At 41.3% G+C, this 15,896-nt stretch overlaps 1 protein-coding gene across 1 annotated transcript in view; it reads left to right on the forward strand.

Annotated features, from left to right (window-relative positions):
• The window catches only part of CDH20 (cadherin 20), a 48,296-nt gene extending 39,179 nt beyond the window's left edge, over positions 1-9,117 (forward strand). The window contains exons 10-11 of the mRNA XM_057699107.1: positions 3,930-4,181; positions 8,430-9,117. Of these exons, the coding sequence (XP_057555090.1) occupies positions 3,930-4,181; positions 8,430-8,935 (758 nt within the window). The 3' untranslated portion in view covers positions 8,936-9,117. The remainder of the gene's footprint in view (positions 1-3,929; positions 4,182-8,429) is intronic.
• The last annotated feature ends 6,779 nt before the right edge of the window (positions 9,118-15,896 follow it).

The raw sequence follows: 15,896 nt of genomic DNA on the forward strand, positions 1-15,896 counted from the left end.
AAACATCAACTGTTTGGGACTTGGAGTATTATTGCCACCCCACACAATATTCCGCTATTAAAACTAGAGAATATCAAACATGTTTTCTTCTAAATGGAAAGCATTCTTCCAAGTCATTCTTTTAACCTTCTACATAAAATCATCAAATCACTATGATAGTTCTGAAAGGAAGAGTAATATAAAAACACAGGCTTCCTAGGTGGCACAGTGGTTAAGAATCTGCCTGCCAATGCAGGGGACACGGGTTCGATCCCTGCTCCAGGAAGATCCCACATGCAACGGAGCAACTAAGCCCGTGCACCACAACTATTGAGCCTGTGTGCTGCAACTACTGAAGCCCACACACCTAGAGCCCATGCTCGCAACAAGAGAAGCCACGGCAATGAGGAGCCCTCGCACCACAAGGAAGAGTAGCCCCCACTCACCGCAACTAGAGAAAGCCCGTGTGCAGCAATAAAGACCCAACACAGCCAATAAATAATAAATTTAAATAAATAAATCTTTAAATTATAAAAACCCAACTACTACAATTAAACATCCTGATTTTTTTTTTCCACTGGGTCAAATTTTGAATTATTCACTTACCTGCTTCATTTGGAAACCCTTCCTGCAAAAAGTTGTTTCAGCCCCTTCAGGATAGATGGGTTTTTTTGTTTGCTTGTTTGTTTTGTTTGTATTGTTTTTGACCACGCTGCTCAGCATGCAGGATCTCAGTTCCCAGACCAGGGATCGAACCTAGGATTCCTGCAGTGGAAGCTGAGTCCTAACCACTGGACTGCCAGAGAATGCCCCAGGGCAGGTTTTATAATAGAAACCCCAGGGAAAAGAATAATACATTACTGGACTTCCTAGGTGGCGCAGTGGTAAAGAATCTGCCTGCCAATGCAGGGGACACGGGTTCGAGCCCTGCCCTGGGAAGATTCCACATGCCATGGAGCAACTAAGCCCGTGCGCCTAAAAAAAAAAAAAAAAGAATACATTATATTGTTTCTTCAAATTTTCAGCTGTCACTCTATTCCTTCACTCTGATATTTGTCAGAATTAATACAGAAACAAAATGCAGCAAAATGCTACAAATTTCTTAACAATGACTTTGAGCGCCAATTCATGGAGCCAATGCCTTAAAAAGACAAGCCCCTGGAACACAATGACTATGACGAGAAATGACTCATCTCTTGGAAGGTTTTCCAAAATGGAAGTAGGCACACCTTCAATACAAAGAATGAACTCAATCTCCTTATGACAGTTCATCCCTTGAGTATCTTTTACCGAGGCTCATTTAAAAACTGACTAACATTTGATATGGCGGATTTACTAACAAGCCCTCCAACTCCCGTGCCCAAAACATGATATTCATTTATGAACAACAGTTTACCTCAAGTAAAGTTTTCTTACTGTGAAAAGGATTGTGCATATACTTCACAGTTTCACACGCAATCTTCCCATACTTTGCTTTACTTGATATTTATAATAATCCTACAAGGTTTTAAGGAAGTTACTAATGCCTCTGGTTCTCATTGTCTCACTTGATAGATAAGGAAAGAGAGTAAGTGGCCCAGCATTAGAGAGTCAGTAAGCATTAACTGGGACTGGAAGTTGGGACCTCCTGTTTTAGCCACACACACACACACACACACACACACACACACACACACACACAGAATTTTGTGTCACCTTGGAAACAAATACTATTTTCAAGTGGGTTATTCAGGCCCCAGTTATAACATTCAACAAAATTTGGCAAGTGGCTACTATGTGCCAGCTCCTTTCTAGGACTAGTCTCAGCAATGTGATGCTCTGATCTTTTTTTTTTCAGTCTTAAATAATTCTGAGATCAAGAAATATATGATGTGTAGTAGGCATGATGTAATACTTACATGAAATTCAGCTCTCCTCTGGCTGTCTAGAAGTCTGATGAACCACCCTTGATTAAAATGAAAAATAAAAAAGATTTCTGTTTGAGAAAAACTTGATTTCTGGAAAAAAAAACTGAAACTGTGAAGCAAAATTAATAGTACTTAGCAATTAAATCTAGAAAACAGGGAAAAAAGGTGGATTGTGTGCTAGGTGGAAATATGAATATAATCTTCAGGTTGGCAGCCAACTGCTATCTTTCTCCACTGAGAAGGAAATAAGAGGGAAAAGGCCTGTACCAAAGTAGGAAGAAATTTTAATTAGCTGAATAATTTTCAACACTAATGTTACAAAACTAAGTAAGTGGTTACATAGCACAATGGAAGGGCTATGTATTTGGAGTCAGAAACCAGAGTTCAAGTCCTAGCTCTGCTACTAAATAAGTGACTTTGAACCTATTACATGATCTCTCTAGGCCTTAACTCTCTCACTGTGAAAGGGTGAGATTATCACTATCTCACCAAATGGTGGTAAAGATTAAATGAGATACTGCATGGAAAGTCTAAATACCCTGCACACAAGCACTTAAGAAACAACTGCTCATGAAAAAACAGGGGGAGGAGGAGGTGGAGAAGTTAATTAAGGAATAATGTATCAGTCAGAATAGGCTAGGTTAGGCTGCAAGAACAAACGACACCAAAATCTCAGTGGCTTAATGCAACTAAAGTTAATTTCTTGCTCACATAAAGCCGACTGTGGGTCTGGTGACCAAGGACAGCTGTCCACGTGTAGGCTGCCCAGGCTGCCTGGCTCTTCATCTCAAATGTTCTTGCATATACTACACCAAGGCAAGAGAGCACAAGAATCACATGCCAGCTATTACATGCTGCTGCCCAAAACTATTACTAACACGAATCACTTCTGCTCATTTTCCTTATCTAAAGCAAATCATATAGACATTCAAGAGGGTGGAAAAGTATATTATGTCCAGAAATATTGATATTGATATTAATAACGTTTACTTTGGTTAAGATCTCAGAATTTTCTGTGACATTCTAGCCTCTTCCCTGTGAAATGTGAAACACATCCAGAGGACCTTTCATACTGATGATGTTAGCTTTAAGAGTCACGGCTCATACGTCCTACCATCTCTCTCAAACTTTTCCTCTGCTCAAAAAGAGAGCAGCTTTGCAAAAAAACATATCTGATTTATAAGTCAAACCCAAACTTGAGAACACAGACTAAAAAATAAAAGATCCCAAAGAATTACATTAGGCAAATATAAATACACACACACACAAACACACACACACACACAGGCTCTGTGGAAACATACCAAACAATTTTGCTAATCCCCTTTAAAACTAGGGGAAAAAAAATCTAGTATTGAATTTTCACCAAATTCATATTAATTGCTGAAACGTAGACCACCAAGTAGCGGGAAATAACAGGGGACGTCATATGATGAGGGGATTTCAAATAAGCTTCTGCTAAATGAGCAGGTTCATCAGAAAGCACAGGAGTTGGTGACTGCATTTCAAAAGCATAAAAGAAAATAGCAGAAGACGTGAATTCCAGCCAAAGTGGCAAAAATAAGCAATCTGCCACAGCCACGTGGGCTCCTCAGCATTCTTCTCCTGGAGGCACAAAGCAGCACCAGGGCCTTGGAAAGCTGCTGAGCGAGAACAAACAGGGACCACACGTCGCCAGTGATTGTTCATTTCTGTCAAGCTTTCCCAGGGACATTTCAGTTAGATCTGAAATCTGACAGTTCGCCCTGGGCACTTTATGTCACAAAGGGTAAGACAGACTCTCAAAAAAGGTTTCTCTCCTAGGCCTCAGGGTTTTGCCTAGAAGCAAGCAAAAATCTTGGTTTCTGAATCCAATTGCTGATCTCGACAAACCTGACGTGGCTGTAGCTGACCGCCTCCAGGGAATGCTGTCCCTTCTCTCTCCTTCCCCACCCAGTTCCTGGCCCCTTGCTTTCCTCAATCCAAGAAATTAATTCTCTTGTCGGTTCTTCCATTTTCCTCTCCCCTCTCCTTTTTCGATCCTGGAACCCCTGTCTTCTTCAGATAACACTGCCCGGGTTCTAACTAGGAGGTCTGGCTTCCGGCAGCAGGAGCAGAGTGTCTTTTACCTGCCCATCCTGATATCGGACAATGGGCAGCCGGTGCTGAGCAGCACAGGCACGCTGACCATCCAGGTGTGCAGCTGTGACGACGACGGTCACGTCCTGTCCTGCAGCCCTGAGGCCTACATGCTCCCCGTCAGTCTGAGCCGCGGCGCCCTCATCGCCATCCTGGCTTGCATCTTTGTCCTCTTAGGTGAGTAAGCGGCTCCTTTCCATTCTGTGGGGTTCTGCAAGTGCTTACTTAGATATCATTCCGTTATCATCCTGACACAGCTTTCCAGAACTGGTTTTCCACACCGTGCTTATTTAAAGGTGGTAAAGTAAGGCTGGGAAAAAGTAAAGAAATTGAAGACAGCCCCTTCCTTCAAGAACTCACGGCCTCTCTGGCCAGATCAAAGCACATATATATATATACATATATACATACACACACACACACATATATATCAAGCATCTACTATAAGCCAGGTTGCCATTCTAGGTGCCAGAATTAATAAGACAGAAAAGTCCCAGCCTTCACAGAGCCTACTTTAAAACAAAGCAAGTTTATTTTGACATCACAGAACCTATATAATAATTTTAGACAGGATATGATGATCACCTCTTCTAACCCCCTCATTTCAGATAAGTAGCAGCTAAATCACAAAGTAGTGACAGGCCCACCCAAGGCCAAATCTCAGAGGCAAAGCCAGGACTGAAATGCACGCAGGCCCCTGTACTGCACAGCCCTGTATCTGAGCAGTACAGCCCTTCTCCCAAATGTTCATCCCCAGATTCTGAAGGTGGTTACTGTTACAGAGAAGGGAAGAAGGACAGGGAGTCCTGAGAGGACAGGAGACAGGGGTAGGTGCCATTTTAAGCAGGGTGGTCAGGGAAGACCTCACTGATAAGATGGCCTTTGAGCAGAGATCTGAAAGAAGTGACAGAGGGAACCACATGGATATCTGGGAGGATAAGTTGTTTGGGGGTGTTAGCAGCCCTCCCAGGTACTGTCGCCTCTAACCAGGGCCAGTCTGCCTCTGCTGGTGAAATAAAGCTGCAACAACAGGCCAGTGGGAGAGCACTACTGGGGGAGGGGATCCTTTCTTCTTCATCTAAAGCCACACTGCAAAGTACCCCTTAGCTCCCCTGTACTAAGGCCATTCATGCTATTAGTCTCAAACGCCACACTCATAACAAACAACAAAACATCTAAACCAATTCCTGCAACCAAGAAAATATCTGTCCATATCTCCCAACTCTTCTGATTCAATTAATTTATACGATACATATTTTGCTTAAAGAAAAGCAGACTTAGTAGACAGTAATATTATTCAATACGGAAGAAATCCTAGCATTCTATAACGGAAAAGAGTAAAGCATTTGGGGATTTAAATTAGAATTTAGGCCCTGTTTACCTCCACACCAAGAGACTGAGCCAGACCAAAGAAACGAGGTCTGACCGTAAAATGTTAGTGCTTAACTGAATTTCAAGTAGGTCTGTGGAATACGCTTCTCAAAAAAAAGCTTTAAAACACAACGTGTGGTTCAATTTTTTTGTTTTAGTTCAGTGCTATGTGAAGGGAAAAAGAGTACAAAGAAGTAACCTTTCTAAGTCCTTGGATCCCTGGATCAGAGAGAATTGTTATGGCTTCTGGTCCCTTTCTGTACTGACAAATAAAACCCTCCTGCGATTCCCTGAGTGTCCATAAGGTGGCATTGGGAGTCCTTGAGTGCATAACAGGACAACCTGCAAAAGGCCTTCGCAGAAAATTGCTCCTAGGAGAAATTTCCAATCTGGCTGTCCTTACTTCTATCTTTGGAAAATGTCTACATTTACCATAGTTTACAAACAGTAAAAGGAGCCACCATTACAGAGAGACTGATTTAAAGAGACTGACACGAAGAGGCTCTCAAGGTAGAAGTGGTGTGCAAGGGGCAATTTATTTTGTGCCTCCCAAACCCATTATGTCTTGTCTTTGGAATTGCACAGAATAAACAAATAGTTTTCAGGACCTAAACTGAGCAAAGCTGCCATAAAATCCTCATAGTTTCAGGCACTTTCATTTTTAAGAGTGTACATCCCATATTAAATATAATTCATAGAACTAAGACTGAACTGCAGTTGATTTGTCAAAAAAATACTATATTTTGTGCATAATTAGATACACACATTAATTTTGACTATGAATTTTTTTCATGTTTCAAATATATATCTAGTTCCTAGAATATCTCATAGGCCCTATGCACTAAAGATCCTAAAGAATAAACATCCCTAGAACTGATTCTCTTTTGTCAGGGAAGCCTTTCAGCTGAATAGGACCATTTTTCCCAAAATTTGATTTTCAGGGGATCATATAATACTTGTTATTTAAATAAGATTACCTAAAAATAAGATATGCAGCACTCTTTATTTTTTAAGAGTTCTATAAACTTCCTAATTCTATATCATCAGAATTCTTTCCAGTACAAACTCAAAGACTTTTCTAATTTTGCTTCCCAGCATTTTCTGAAATACCACACCTATCACTCCAATGTCACCTGTGGAAGGTTTTCCCAGTCCCGCAGGAAGAATTAACTGGCCATGTTTCTGTAATTCTCTGCAAATCTCTTGTAACTCTATGACAGTCCTTGTCACTACCTGCTTCATATTAATCATTAATGTCTATTAGCACCTTAGATTGCATGCCTGTAAAAAACAGAAATCATGTCATAGTCAACTCTGTTTCTCCTTTGCTTCAGATAATGTCTGAAAAATATCTGAGTTTAGTAACTGTTTACTGAATGCCCCAAACACAGCAAGTTCACTTAGAATCCCATTTCTCCACCCTGCATCCATCCAAATCACACCCCAACCTCCAATGCCCAGTTCAAGCCCCCACTTCCTTGAAGTCCTATTAGTCCATTTCTCTGAAATTCTATAGTCCTGTAGTCTACGAGTTATATTTTTACACAGAGATAATATATGAGTATAGAATTATTTCCTGTGTGTGCATTTTGTCACCTGAGCTATTCAGGAAAATATCATGTATTAACATCATTAGCTGCAATTCACAAAAAGCACATTCCACATTCAAGTTTAAAAAACTATTACTGTGATTTTTTTTAAGTTAGTCCATAATCTTACTGGGCATAGGACTGTACTCCATTCCCCTCTTTGGATAAATTGGGGTCTTATTTTGCAGTGTTGTCAAGCTGTCACTGTTCACCAGCTGTAACAAAGCACGCTACAAAAAAAGAAAATCAATACCACTTCTACAGCCAAAACCTCAACACACTTCCTGGAAAGCATTTTCAGTCACAGAGATAAACAGTTCAATGGGATTATCTCTATCTCTCCTTTAAACCCCGGTGAACACATCCCGGGAAAGAAAAAAAAAAATTTTGTTGGGATAAAATTTCATCCAAACCTTCAAGCGCACATCTAACAGTGTGGTGCTTCTTTGATAAGGTGATGAATTATATAAAATGTCACTGCTAATTCCCTCTCTTCCATGAACATCCTTAGATCTAGAAAGCCACAACCATCTCTCTAATGCAAGGCTTTTCTGATGAATCTGAGTTAACTGGACAATGGTGGTCGTTTATGCTCTCTTATTTTTAGGAGAAAACATAAAAAGACTTAAGACTTTGGCTCATACTTAACAAATGTGTCTACCTGCAAATGCATTAACATATGATTACAACTGACCCTAGAACAATTGGTGGGGTGGGATTATGGGCACAGACCTGCCCTGCAGTCGTATACAACTTATAGTAGGCTCTCAGTATTCACGGTTCAATATCCGCAGCAACCAACCTCAACAGTACTGTAGTACAAGGGTGAGTCAAAAATTATCCGCATTCCGGTTATACTAAAACTTCTGTTAAAACTACAGCCAGCGTGCGGATAATTTTTGACTCACCCCCATATGTATTTACTTTTAAAAATCCACGTCTAAATGGACCCCAGAAGTTCAAAACCATATTGTTCAAGGATCAATTGTATATTTACAGAGTAGGATCCTACTGACATGCTAATGTAAAAAAGCAGGATTCCACCTACAGAATAAAGGTTTCACCTTATAATAAGAGAAATACACGTGTCCTTACATAGTCAGAAAACATGATCTGATCCTTGGCATATATGCCACGGGAGGCCATAGACAGGGCTTTGTCCTTTGTTAATGAGACGTCACACTGGGTGGTTGGGTGTCCACACCCACACACATTTCAAAGCGACACGGGGATGCAGAGACTTTGTACGCAATGTCCACTTGAACCATCTGGAATCATATCACGTAGGGTTCAGCTGCCCACAGACTCTCCAACCCACACGGCAGAAAGAGTGAGAACGGGGTAGACCCTGTAATGTAACACACCCAGACAACCCTCCCCTTACCTGTGCTACCCGAGAGCTCTGGTCACGGCCCACACAGCCGGGGCTCTTCCGTCAGCACCCCGTCCTCTGTGTTCCCGGCAGTGCTGGTACTGCTCATCCTGTCCATGCGGAGGCACCGGAAGCAGCCGTACATCATCGATGACGAGGAGAACATCCACGAGAACATCGTCCGCTACGACGACGAGGGCGGCGGCGAGGAGGACACCGAGGCCTTCGACATCGCGGCCATGTGGAACCCTCGGGAGGCGCAGGCGGGCGGCGCCCCCAAGACGCGGCAGGACATGCTGCCGGAGATCGAGAGCCTCTCCCGCTACGTGCCTCAGACGTGCGCCGTCAACAGCACCGTCCACAGCTACGTGCTGGCCAAGCTCTACGAGGCCGACATGGACCTGTGGGCCCCGCCCTTCGACTCCCTGCAGACGTACATGTTCGAGGGAGACGGCTCGGTCGCCGGGTCGCTGAGCTCCCTGCAGTCGGCCACTTCAGACTCGGAGCAGAGTTTCGACTTCCTAACGGACTGGGGGCCTCGCTTCCGGAAGCTGGCAGAGCTCTACGGGGCTTCGGAGGGGCCAGCGCCCCTGTGGTGACGGAAGCCGGGAGGCGAGCGCGGCCAAACCTGGCCGCTCTGGGCGGAGGCTTCGCGGACGAGGCGCAGCCAACCACAAGAGCAATACTGTGCTGGAGAGTGAGGATGGGGGTGAGCGGGCGAGCGGAGCTCTCTCTGGATCAGCTTTACTTGGTTAGATTAAGTTAGGTACTCAAAAGGAAACACAGGAAGAGGGGGGCAGAATCTCCAATGACCTCTTTTTCTTTTTAATTTTTCTGACACTGTGTTAGAAGGTTAAATCCAAGGTTAAGTATGGCGGTCTTGGCTTTTCTCTGCCATTTACCGAGGCCTTTGTCACTTTGCCACCTCAGACAGTCTGTGCTTTTCAGGGCAAAAGTGGCAGCTGAAAGCAGATAGAAAGTTCTACTCTTCTGTCTGGTTTTTGTTTTTGTTTTTTTAAAGTCATGTTTTATTCTCCATTTAAGAGTTTTGCTGACTCATCACACCACACAAACCAACCCACACAAAAGAACAGTGAAAAATTAGTCCTCGATGAAATTAACCTACTTGTTCTGGGATGGATGTAATTTCTTTTAATCCTTTTAAGACAAGGTTAAGGCTTAATTGGCCTTGCATGGGGGTTGGGTGGGGGGTGGGAGAAGGAAGAGGCATTGACTTTGAGCTCAAGTTTCATGGCTGAACCAAGGGTTGTTGGCATTACAACAAATGCACCTCCATCAAGTTAGAGTGCTCTTGTTCTCTCAGCTCTTTAACTGTGCCCCTGCAAAATTGTTCAGAAGGAAACCAGAAAATCTGCCTCTTTTGCACTGTAGATGTCTCTTCCATGTGCCAAATGTGAAGATTAGATGCTACAGATGAAAGCCAAATAAAAAGTATCTGATAAAAGCATGGGTTAGAGGGCTTTCCTAATCTGTGTGAGGTCAATTCAAGGGATGTTTACATACTGTAGATAACCTACTTGAACACAAATCAGTATTATAGAGAATAAATGGATGTAAGAAAATCACATGTATAAGTTTTGTATATTTGTTAATAATTTTGGTAATAAATATGATGTACTGCATCTCAGTACCTTAGCACTTCTTTTAATAAAAGTTAAATAGAAGGGAAAGTCTTTTGCACATTTGTTTAATTGCTGAGCAGGTAAGAGATGGCTTTGTGATCCCGACCTAGTCTCAGGTTCTTGAGGCTGGGGCTCATTCATAAAACAAAGGCAACAGCACAGAAATATGATGCTATGCATTCTATTCTGGTCACTGATCAGATGCACATCTGGTTTAAACTGTGAAGCTGTTAAGGTTTTCATGAATATTCTTTGTTTCCCCATCTCCTAAAAGAACAAAGGATGGTTTGATAACATCAACAATACAAGAGTGAGTTTAGCCAGTACTTTTTCCTTTTGTGAGAGGGTATTGTATGTAGACACCAATGAAGCAGGCCACTGTGCTACTTCCATCTCTGTTCTGTTGGCAAATCAAATATGTACCAAAAAATACCTACAAGTATGTACATCTTGTCAGTACTGGATGAGCTCCCCGGGGTGGGGGTGGGGGGGGGAGCATGTTTTATTCATGTTTCCTTTCCCCACAGTAGCTAACAGTGGTGCTTAATAGGTGCTTAATGGGTACATGTGGAAGGAATCTCTTTCTTTGACATCCCATTATTAAAGGATATTTTACATAATTATCTTCACCATTGGAAACAAATTGTGAACAAAAAACAGTTTTCTGGGTGTCTTGGTTGTACATTCTCAAGTTTTAATGTGTGTCAGAATCACTTGGAACAGAATCGCTTGTTGGGCCTTTACCCACAGAGTTTCTAATTCAGTTGATCTGGGGCAATTTGCATTTCTAACAAGTTCCCCGGATGATGCTTGTGTTGCTGGTCCAGGGACCACACTTTGAGAACCTCCGGTATATGTCACTCTTTCTCAAATATATAAAGATTAGGTTGTCACTTGCACTGGGGCCCACCCCATCAGTAGAATGATATTGTGAATCTCTTTTCCAGTAAAAAAGGACAGGTTGGCAGAAAAATGTGAGAAGGCTAATGAGTGTCTGGGAACCAGCAGGATGTGCTTCATACTTTACTATGTGGTACACTAACAGCCAGGCAAGTTCTCATCTTCAACCTTCAGCATACTAACCCTTTCCTCCCTGAAAGGCAACTCTCACAATCCTCTTTGAAGGTAAAGTGTGATGTAAAAATAAATTTAGCAAAGAAAAAGGAAAAGCATGAACTTGAGTCCAAACTAGGCTTTGCAACATACCAATCATGTGAATGTGGGCAAATTAACCCCTATAACATTCTTTTTTTCTGTTACTAGCCCTGAGGATAATTTTTTTACTATCTCACTCTGTGTTGCATGTTTTAAAAACTGGGAACAGCTGTTATCCTAACCACAGGGGGTTATCATGCCCCACATCCTGCAAATGTGGTCCCCATGATACTGGGCATGAAGTGATTAAGCAAAATCTCCTGGAGCTTCTGGTCCCTGGGAGAATGTTTAATGGTGTGATACAGGAAGTGTGAGAGATGCACAGAATAGGAGATCCATTTCAGCTCACACTCTAAGCTAACAGAGATTCTTCCCTGCAAATGAGTTTTAGAATTCCCTTTCCCCTGCCACAGTTTACCACAAATGCTGGTTCCTCTGAAAATAAAACATCACCACCAGACAATGCAGAGTGTGATCAGGTTAAGCAGGAGAGCTATAAAATTATGCAGCCATTTCTTTGTTAACAGGTAAAGCAGCCCTTAATTTACATGTTAGAGGGAAAAGGAGCATCTGTGGAAATCAATTGATAAGACTCTGTCTGGAACTGTGTTCTGAACAAGAACACAAGCAAAAATAAAGATTAGCAGTGAATTTTCTGAATCAAAAAAGCAGAATATCCCAGCATGGCAGATAGCAAAGACAAAGAAGGGAGTGGTTTACACAAGAAAGACTCTATAAATCCTGAAAAAATTCAGACAAGCCAAAATCTGAATAGGCACATTGACTAAGCATTGTTACTAGTTTGCTAGTGATCCAGAACTAAACCTTGATGTCAGAATTCCCAGTTTTCCCTTTCTAGTGCTTGAACTACATGAGCATAGATACACTTTACAGATAGTCCTTTCTGCAGATGAACTCATTCTCAAATCCATTTGTCATCTTCATAATAGAATTAAAGAACTTTCAAGATATTTTTATGTGTAAATACCTGGGTTTGGGAGGCTTCTTGACCCTAAGGGTCAATGTTCTGGTACAGGAAGTGCACAAAATTAGATCAAGAAATCTTTTTTAAATGATCTATTAATGAGACATATCTGTCTCTTATGACTCATGTTGTGCAAAAATTGTGAATACTAGTTTATAGTACGTGTGATTAACTACAACATCAACCAAAACCACAATTTTTCTTAAATCTTTCCTCCTGGGACAGGAAGCTGGCAAATCCTACCCCATGTGTTTGTCCATACTCTTGGTTTGTAAGGATTGCTCGATGACATGATGAGGCTGTTTCTCCCACTCCAGTATTTTAGCTGCTGTGGCCACCTTCCTGGTACCCATGATGCCAAGGGCTACTTTCCATCCAGAAAACCTTAGACCACTTCTCTGAGAGGACCCACCTTCAAAAGCTGGTAAAGCTACCTATGAGTCTTCTCTAATTTTTCAGGAGGGTTGGATACTAGCTTTTCTTTTATTATTTCCACTTCTTCCCCTTCCTCATATCAACCATTATTGCATAAAAAGACACTAAACTTAGTGATATAAAATGACAGTCATTTTATTGAGCTCACAGATTGTGTGGGTCAGTTGGGGATTCAGGAAGGCCACATTAATGACATTTCTTTTCTTCTCTACTATGTTGGGACCTTAGCTGGGGTGACTCAAGGACTAGGACTCAACTCATCCAAAAGCTTGCTCACCTATATGTCTGGTGGTTGGTGTGACTGTCAATTAGGAACTCAGATGGAGCTGTCAGCAAGACCTCCTCACAGCTGCTTGGGCTTTCTCACATCATGGGGGCTAAGTTCCAAGAGTGAACGTCACAAGGAAACAAGGCAGAAGCTGAACCACCTTTTATGATTTCAGAAGTCACATAGCATCACTTCCACAGTAATCACAAGCCTCTCCATATTGAAGCAGAGGGATTCCACCTCTCAATGGAAAGAGCATCAGAGCTACCTTTTAAGAAAAACTATGTGCCCATTGCTGGAAAATACAATCATCCATATTGTCTTTCCCTTTTTTCTACTCTGCCTCCTTCTCCTATTCCAGGAATCACTTTGGCTTCCATTCACTATTTCTTTTCTCTCTTCCATTCCCCTTCCTCTCTGTAGAATACATTCTTGTTTTATAGATATATTATTCTCCAAAATTCAGTTTTATCCCTACCATGCAGTACTTTCAGAAATAAATGAATATTTCATGAAAATACTTAGCAAAATATCTGATATATAAAAGGCATACAATGTATTTTATTGAATTATAATTAATATACAATAAACTGCAGGTAAAGCATATTATTTAATAAGTTTTGACATATGTATACACCTATGAAGCCATCACCCCAATCAAGATTGTAAATCTATCTGTTACCCTCAGGAATTTTCTCATAGCCTACTGTAATACCTCTCTCCCATCCCTGCCAACCACCCCTCCCCAACTGCAAGCACCCACTGATGTGCTTTCTATCACTATAGATTTGTTTACATTTTCTAGAGTTTTATGTAAATGTAATCATACAGAGTGTATTCTTTTTGCATGTGTGGAGGATGGGGGGAGGGGCTCTGGCTTCTTTCACTCAGCATTATTATTTTGAGATTTTTTTCATACCACCATGTGCATCAATAGTTCATTGCTTTTCATTGATAAGCAGTATTCCATTGTGTAGATAAACCACAATTTGTTTATTCATTCATGTATGAGTCTGCTCATGCTGCCAAAGTAAAATACCATAAATTAGCCAGCTTAAGTAACAGAAATTTATTTTCTCTTAGTTCTGAAAGCTGGAAGTCCATGATCAGGGTGTCAGCATGATCAGATTCCAATGAGAACACTTCCTGGTTTTCAAATGGCCACCTTCTCATTGTATCCTCACATGGTGGCAGAAGCAAGCAACTTTCTGGTGTCTCTTCTTATAAGGACACTAATCATATCAGATAAGGGCCCCAGCCATGTAACGTCATTTAACTTTAACCACTTCCTTACTCCCAATACAGTCACATTAGAGGTTAGGGCTTCAACATATGAATTTGGGGCATGGAGGGGGACACATGATTCAGTCCATAAGAATTCATATGTTGATGGACATGTTGATTGCTTGCAGCTTTTGGCTGTTACAAGTTAAGCTGCTGAGAACATTTGCGTGGGAGCCTTTTTATGGACTTATATTTTATTCTCCCTTGGGTAATTGCTTAGGAGTGGAATGGCTGGAATCATATGGTAGGTATGTGTTTTTGGTTCTGATTTTGATTTTTTTGAAACTGCCAAACTATTTTCCAAAGTCTTTTTACCATTTTACATGCCCACCAGCAGTACATGAAGGTTCCATTCACTCCTCATCTTCACCAGCACTTGGTATGGTCAGTTTTGTTTTTTGTTTTTTGGATTTTTTCATTTTAGTCATTGTAATAGGAATGTTGTAATATCTCACTGTGGTTTTAGTTTGTAATACCCGAATGACTAATAATGTTGAGCATCTTTTCACTTGCTTATTTGCTATCCTCGTATCTTTTCTGGTGAAGTACCCAGAGGTGTTTGCCCATTTTTAATTGTTAATTGTTCCCTTAATGTTGAAATTTGAAATTTCTTTTTATTTTCTGGATATGAGGCTTTATCAGGTACATACTGTGCAGAGATTTTTCTCCCAGTTTGTGGTTTGTCTTTTTATTCCCCTAACAATGTCTTTTGAAGGGCAGGAGTTTCTTTATTTTGATGAAATCCAATTCATCAATTTGTTTTCTTATAGATTGTGCCTTTGGTGTCATTTCTAAAAAAAAATCTTTGCCTATCCAAGGTCACAAATATTTTCTTCCATGTTTTTTTTCTAGAACTTTTGTGGTTTTAGGTTCCACGTTAGGTCTATAATTCATTCAGGATTTATCTTTGTAGATTGTTAGGTATGAATTGAAGGTCTTTTTTTCTTTTCTCTTTGGGCATATGGATATCCAATAGTTCTAGCACCATTTACTGAGAAAGGCTATCCATTTTTTACTGCCATTGCCTTTGTTGTGAGTTGAATTGTGTCTGCCACAAAGATATGTTCAGGTCGTAACCCCCAGTACCTGTGAATGTGACCTTATTTGGAAATAGGGGCTTTTATTTACAGATGTAATCAAATAGCGATGAGGTCATACTTGATTAGGGTGAATCCTAATCCAAGGATTGGCGTCTTTATAAGAAGAGAAAAATTTGGACACAGAAGCAGAGACACAGAGAGGAGAACACCATGTGACGATGGAGGCAGACAATGGAAGACATGCATCTACAAGCCAAGGAGCATTAAGGATTGTCAGCAAGCACTAAAGGTCAGGAGAGAGGCCTGGGAAGAATTCTCCCTCCAGAAGGAACCAGCTCTGCCCACACCTTGATTTCAGACTTCCAGCCTCCAGCACTGTCAGAGAATAAATTTCTGTTGTTTTAAACCACCCAATTTGTGATAGTTTATTCCAGCTGCCCTAGGAAACCTACATTTTCAAGATCTATTTTAACATAAAAAATAACTCAGTATGAACATGAACATGTAAATGTCCCTGTCACTTTGGCTGGATCTACAACACATCCACACACTAGGTTACTTATTAATTAATTAACTAATTAGTGTGTTCACTTTGCAAGATCTTTTTTAATTTCAACTCAGCCTTTGTGCATGGTTTGAGTGTGTGGAGAGGGCTCCGAAGATCCCTGCTGTCTGGCAGGTCGCAGGCAGCAGCAGGCCTCTCCAGCTGACTTGGCAGCCTGCGAGCAGCTCTCAGCATTCCAGGCAGGG

Source organism: Hippopotamus amphibius, chromosome 11 (genome assembly GCF_030028045.1).
Source record: "Hippopotamus amphibius kiboko isolate mHipAmp2 chromosome 11, mHipAmp2.hap2, whole genome shotgun sequence".
NCBI lineage: Eukaryota > Metazoa > Chordata > Mammalia > Artiodactyla > Hippopotamidae > Hippopotamus > Hippopotamus amphibius.